Consider the following 7,473-nt stretch of genomic DNA (forward strand, 5'->3'; position numbering starts at 1 on the left):
TATACAAACAAGTGCAAAGTTGCAGTTCTACCTAAAGCTTCAGTCCAAACATCAAAAAATTAGAAAAGATAATTCAGGAATATGTGTTTACTCATCTGGAACGTAGAAGTCGAACCTGACATCAACAGAACCAGACCAATCTCCAGTGTTTTTGTACTCGATATTTGTTATCGTCCCAGCTTCATCTTCCTCTTGGTATTCCACCTTCACCCGCTGAACAGGCACCGTGACAGAGTAAATGGTTCCCAGATCAGAATCGGTAGACACACTAAGCTGAACCTTGTCCTTGGACTTTATCTCGACAAAATCTGACAGAGAGTGCACAATGTTTTTGACAATTTTCTGTTTTGCGTCATCACTAACTGCAGAGTGATCAGAGAACAGGATCATCTTCAACCGCTGCTTCGCTATATTTGCATTAGAGCCCCTTCTAGTTTCCAGAGATGGAAAAACTATTTTCCAAGCCAAGTTAAGTCACTCGAAGAAGCTCATGTTTATGGCATGTACGAGAAAACTCTCAACATCTTCCCAGACAGCATTGCGAGATAACTTGTAATCTCCCATGATCCCTGCTGATTGCGAGATAACTTGTAATCTCCCATGATCCCTGCTGACCTTTTAGTTTGGCCGCCAATGCTTCGACTAGTTATTGTCAACTCATTCCATTTTGGTGTGATTTCGACAAACCTTGATCCTCCATTCATGGAACACACGGAATCTACCTATAATAGAGCACCAAAATTTAAACAAAAAGACCAGAGAATTCTCACTTTTCCCTAGCTGTTGCACACATGTAGAACATCAATTAATTACTACCAAACGGTGCGCTGCATGAAACAACAATCTTGTTGGACAACTAAAAAACACAGCCAATGCCCAATAGCTATGCAAAAATCACAAATGCCACTGCACTACAGAATCAGCTGGAATCAAAGAGCTAAAGAGCTCAGCTATATGGTTGAAAACTTGAGATGATAATCATCTTGTTAAATGTTATCCAACATAAAATCATTGCTCATGACCGGTACCACACCAACGTGTTTCACACAGTGCCATCACACACTAGAGTTGAAGACATCATCACCCAATGTAACCTACAAGCAATTGCAATGCATCTTCTTTTCGTTCCTAATCACTCAAATCAGCACATTGTCAGAGGTAGGCGGTTAAAGGATTATGAGGAACAAGCAAGGGTATGACTTACTCAAAACACCAAACTCATCAAGCTCGGATCTTCGGTCGATGTCTTTTTTCCCTTACTCGTAATTACCAGGTATCATATTCGGAGTAAGATTCCCAGTCCATATCAACAAGTAATATGTTCTAAAATCTACATACAAGCTTAAATTTGACTCTACATGCAATTTGACAAAGATCAGTCCACTGTCATGATTCTTGACTATTTCTCAATCAACATGCGGCTATGACTATGGTGAAGTGTAATTTTCAATAAAAATGTAGAAACTAAAAACAAAATGCGATTGAAATTTAGAATTACGAACCCAAGAAGGTTAATGCCTAATATTGAATTGACTAACAAATCTAAAACAATTATATGAAATATCAGGGTAGCAAAACCCAGAATTTTTTTCCCGGAATTGAAAACACCGATCACCGGTAAGGGTTTGCAAGCCATCATTGTTGCTTCAAACCAGGAAAACCCAATTAGCTTTTGCTCTGATTACTGCAAAAGAACAGTTAAAAGACTAGTAGTTCAACTTCAAACGAATCAGAACAGCATCTCCGACAATAACACTAAAAATTACACTGAATTACGAAACTTACCAATTCCATTAAGTAACCCAGACACGAAATTGAGCAAACAGGTGATAAATTACACAAATATTTCAAATTCAATGAAAAGAAAAAAGTTCAACAAAAAATTAGAGGTAAGATGAGGGGTAATGAAGACAATTACCTTCGAAGACGGGACGGAGCCTCGGAAAAGGAGTTGATGGTAGGAAGCAAGAGTAGCATCCACACGTATACTCCCAAATGTCGCCATTTTTCAGTCAGCTTAGAGTTTTCCCTTTGTCTCTCACGAAAACAATGTAGCTCTTTTGCTCACTAAAGTAAGGAAAATCTATCATTTATTTTTAAAAACATTTTTTATAAAATAAGTTTTTAATTATTCATGTTGTAATATTAACTAATAATTTATTTTAGAAAGGAATCGATTATACGATTACATTATCGATAAGTAATCCTTTGTCGAGATATTGTACCGGGTTTTAGAATGAACGTATCTTTTTATAATTAGGGTAAATTAAACAAATGGTCCCTCAATTATAGAGTATTCTTTTATTAAGTCTCTCAATTATTAAATTTTATAAAATGATTTTTTGACTATAGAATGATGTTTTATCAGGCCCGACGACTATTAAAATTACAAAATGATCCTCCAATTATTCATTATGTTATAAACTCGTCATTTTCTATTAAAAATTTACGTTTGTCTAAGTTAAACTTTAACATGATTATTAGGATATGATAGTCACTTGAGATTCTAATATTATATTTTATCATATTATAGTCAACATTTTTATTTTCAGCTCAGAATATCATTAGTTTGTTAACAGAAAAATGAAGAGTTTGGAACATAATGAATAGTTGAGTGACCATTTTATAACTTTTAATAGTTGAGAGACTTAATAAAATAATACCTTATAATTAGGGGATCATTTGTCTACCTGATCGTTATAATTATCAGTGAAGAGCAAAGTGGGTAAATGCATTTAGTAGCTAAACTATCATTTTAGTATGTCAATTTTTTCAAAACCATATATAAAGTTTAATTTTTGTTTCATTTAGTACCTACCTTTAAAAACTTAACGCGTTTAGTACATAAAATATCAGTTTTTGGTCCGTTTAGTACCTAAATTTTCAAATATTTTTCACAAATTAAAGTTAAATTTTGAACAATGGTACTAAAATGAACAAAAACTAAATTTTATGTACGCTTTTAAAAAAATCAAAGTTTAGGTAATAAAACAGATAGTTTAAGTACTAAACACATAATTTACCCGAGCAAAGTAATACTTAAGAGTAATTTGGTTTGCGAAAAGAAAAAGAAAAAAACATTATCACAAGTAATAATGGTTTTTGAAATCATATATTCACGTTTGGATAGTGAGAAATTCCTCCATGAAATAATAACAGATTCTCAACATAACAAGGTTCATAAAATCAATCCCTTGACCAACTACGTCAAGCTCCATATCATTAGCCCTTTCTGCAAATTGGAAATTTGTCGAGGCTCTACACACTATATAAAAGTTTAAAATCCTCCAACATAAAAGATCTCAACACTTAGCTCTTTGCTTGCAGCATTGAAAAGACTGAAAATGGTTGTTACCTTCTTTAGGAAACTCTCCACAGCTAGCTATTTCTTGGGGGGTTTCCCCTTTCAAATACATGAGTGAAATATAAATTCAGATATAAATATGTAATTAACACGAATATATTTAGTATTCCAAATATTTTTATGTATTCAAAAGGTTCTTAGAATAAGAGTAGGAACAACTAAGGGTGAGCAAAACTCGATTTGATTAAAAAAAACGAACATTCTAAACAAGAGCTAGAGATCAAGACAAACGATCATCAATATGATACCTCATTCGATAAAATGTTCCTCACTTTCTTTTAAACTATGCAAACAGGCAGTTAACCACAACAATTTAAATTTCAACCTAACTATTTGCCCAGCTAATGCCTCTAACGAGCATCCACAGGAATCTATTTTCACTATACCCTGGCAATAAGAAATTATACCAGCTGCTGAAAACAATGAACATTGTGTAGTAATGATCAAATTACAAATGCAGCAACATTAGTGACAATGAATCATCGTGCTCAAGTATTGACAGAACCCAGTTTGTTTTCCTTTGGAAGGATTTAAGAACTCATAATTTAAAGATAAATAAGTAAAGAAAGAATGCTATTTCACCATACGTAAAACAAAAAATTCTCACTGCATACACAACATCGTAAACTATCATTTGGACGGCATAAGATCTCGTAGAAAGCCTATATCATCAAGAAGAGGATACCTTAACAGCTTTAAAAGCCGGATGAAGCAGTCCAAGCTCATCTTTCACATCGAGTGGATTACCGGTCTCGTTTCTAATTCTCTTAACCCTTCTGCTAGCCAAAGACTTGTGAGTGAACCCATAAATCTGAAGAATTTGATTATCCCCAAAATTGAAAGCTCTATCCATCTGCTTCAAGCACCTCTCGACCGAGTAATCCCCGAACTTTCCACAAGGCTTACACCCCACAAAGTGAGTCACCAATGGCCAACGATGATCACCTAAACCAGGGTGATAATTCTCAATCATTTCCTCGTATCTATCGACCAAGATCCCCCAATAACCGTGCAAATAATATGCATTCTCTAAGTAAACCTTATTGCCCCATTTCTCTCGTTGAGTAGCCAACAAATACACCATTGCAGACTGATCATCAGCTTCAAAAACAGGTCGACCCTTAAGTTCCCGGGTCAAAACCTTTCCTGCTTCCTCCCTAACCTTGCCTTTGGGACCCATTGGAGACCAAGCATCAAGAATATCAAGTGCCCATTGCCCATTTCTCAACAAAAAGCTCCCAGTATTTAGTCCAATCCAATTCTTTTGATCATAAACCATCTCATTCCAACCGTGCATAACAAAGTTGAAGTCTTTGTACCTTTCCCAAGGAACCTCAAATGCCATATCAGTAAACATAGCGTCACTATCCATCCACCACAAGAATTCAACTTCAGGATGCGAGAGCAAAAGCTTTCGAATCAACGGTAATTTCGCCCAAAAGCCTGCCATTTCAGCATCCAAAAGCGCCATATTGTAAAATATCTCGATCCCGTGTAATCTACAGTAATCGATCTTGTTCTTGATCGATTTCAATAAATAATGATCACCGACTGGGTTCTCACAAGGTTTGGGAGACGAACCAGTGACTAAGAGAACCCTCGGTTTGTTTGGACCGATGAAATTCGGGTAGCTAGGGTTTTCTTTCAGCCATTTAGATCGCTGTTCGTCCCAATCGGAGATTTTGGGCCCGAGTGAATAGGGCTCGTTAGGATCGTGTTTCAAGTCGTCCGATTCCTCGTCGACTAAAATCTTCTTAATGTCGAACTCATTGTAGTTGTTGGTGCCGGCGTTCGAGTCGGCCCCGGCGCGGTCATTTTCCGACGTCGTTTGGACTTCTTCCAGGACGCGATGGGGCTCGGCGCGTTTCCGGAAGTAGAGGTGGTCGCGGATCTCGGCCAAATCTTTCTCCGGTGTCCCGAATTTCCCGGCTCCGATAGTGCCACGTAGGACGACGACGGTGAGTAGGAGGCAGAGGATCGTGACCTTGCAGTGACGGAAAGCTCTCTGAATCTTTCTAGATCTTTGAGCTCCCAAACAATTGTCCATCATCTACAGGTTCTTTGACCCGATCTGGCCTTGCTTCAGTTCCAAACAGTGTGAAATTGGAGAACAGATAGATGAGAACCCTAAGAATTGGAATCTGACGAAATTTGAGATATTTTTAGATTTTATTTTATTTATGCTTTAGATGTGGGTCGTGTGATTTATTTTCCGACAGCAAATTTGCCTCTCTTTTTTTTGGGAAATTTTAGTACAACGATGAATAGTTTGCTTCCAACTGTTTAGTAAATTCATGTTTGGGTAAAATATATCTTTCCTAATTGAATTTTTTATTTTATTTATTTATTTATTATACTTTTAATATATCTAATTTACTCAATAAATTTTTGAATTACTCATGTTTTGATTATTTTGAATTATTTTATTATTTTATATGATATGACATTATTATTATTTAATATAAAATAATTTAATATATAAAATAAAAATAGAAGATTGTAGTCCGCTGTTTGACAATGATGGAGGCCACTGCCGATCGTCATCGACCGTCGTAGATAGTAGTTGTTCGATCACAAATTTCATGGGATGCTTAGCCTCGACACTATTAGTCTAAATCTGACATCTATTTTGTCAAAAATAGCTATGGAGTCTACGAATTAAAATTTGAAAGTGAAGAAGTCGAAATGTTTCAGTTAAGATCCACAGGTTTTGAGATATTTTCCAGTGAAATAATCACCAGATTCAGATTTAGGGGGTCGACAAAAGTCGACCATGAAATTTAGAATCGAACGACTACTGATTTCGAAGGTCAACGATGATTATCGGTGAGCGGTGATTATGGTAAGTTTTTTTAAATTTAATAATAATAAATATTATTTTATTATTTATTTTAAATTATTTTATATTTAATAATAATGCCATAAAATATAATAATAAAATAATCCAAAAATATCAAAACAAGAGTAATTCGAAAATTCAGTGAGTAAATTAAAAAAACTGAAAGTACAATAAATAAAATATGATAAATGGTAAAATTCAGTGAGAAACTATATAATTTACCCTTTATATTTACATTTTATGAAACATATAATTTGGATTAAAAATTATTTTATATAACGATTTATAATATTTTCTAAAAATTTGTTATAAAATAAAAAAAACTATAATAATATACTTACTCGTAGAATAAATTACTTTTATAAAATTTATACAATAGTGCAAGGAAAATTCTATAACGTTCTACAGGTATCGATGAGTACTATTAATAATGAATATCATTAATTTAATTTATAAAACATTAAAATTATAAAATACTCAACGTGTAATTATAGATTAGTTAAAATTTAAACGTAAATTATTTAAAATAAAATATTAATTACATTATTTTTATAATATTATTTTAAATAATAATTAGATTAAATATTAACTTTTAAACTAAATAACCTTAAATACTTTTTTTCTTGGTTTAACGCAATTGTGGCAGCGACGGCGATAGCAACGACAGTAATAGCGACGGTAGTAACAACGACGATGGCAGCATCAACGACAACGATAATAACAACAACGACGACAGTAATAGCGACAGTGGTGACAACAACGACAACGGCGGCGTTGACAACAACTTCAAAGAAGAAGAAAAAAGAATTTATGATTTTTTAGTTTAGGAGTGTAGACACCTAATTTCGTTCTTTACTTTTATTAATACTACATATTATATTATATTTTGTTTACATTAATATAATATATTTTTTTACATGATTCAGGCCCAAACCCCGTGGCCCGTTTGATGACCCACCAGACCCGTAAATCAGCCCCACGACTTGTAACAGATTGGGGTTTACGAGTCCTAACTTTTTCATCCTTAAGCAACAGCAGCCTCAACCGTTCCAGCCCCCCACCAGTGCCGCTTCTCACGCAACAACCCATTGAAGTCCCCTCCTTTCACGCGGCTACACCAAGTCCTCCGACGAACGAGGAACATCACCAACAAATAAGCAAAGTCGTGTGTTAGTAGGATTCAATAACAACCAATAAATCAGAGGATTTTCAGTTTACATCAAAGACCAAAAATAGTAAATTCTTTGCTATAAATAAAGATATAAATCAG

General features: G+C 34.6%; 1 protein-coding gene and 1 pseudogene across 1 annotated transcript; both read right to left on the reverse strand.

Moving 5' to 3' along the window:
• Positions 1-2,045, reverse strand: LOC120215872 (annotated as a pseudogene).
• Positions 2,046-3,833: 1,788 nt separating this feature from the next.
• LOC120216039 (xyloglucan 6-xylosyltransferase 2) lies at positions 3,834-5,497 on the reverse strand. Its single transcript, XM_039213557.1, has one exon. The coding sequence runs from the start codon at positions 5,412-5,414 to the stop codon at positions 4,035-4,037; it is 1,380 nt and encodes a 459-aa protein (XP_039069488.1). The 5' UTR covers positions 5,415-5,497; the 3' UTR covers positions 3,834-4,034.
• Between the last annotated feature and the right edge of the window lie 1,976 nt (positions 5,498-7,473).

The sequence above is a fragment of the Hibiscus syriacus genome, unplaced genomic scaffold (assembly GCF_006381635.1).
Source record: "Hibiscus syriacus cultivar Baekdansim isolate YM2019G1 unplaced genomic scaffold, ASM638163v2 tig00110156_pilon, whole genome shotgun sequence".
Taxonomy (NCBI): Eukaryota; Viridiplantae; Streptophyta; class Magnoliopsida; order Malvales; family Malvaceae; genus Hibiscus; species Hibiscus syriacus.

Excerpts from the sequence above, each read along its gene's own strand:
- LOC120216039 (XM_039213557.1), bottom strand. The coding sequence starts at position 5,414 with ATGATGGACAATTGTTTGGGAGCTCAAAGATCTAGAAAGATTCAGAGA.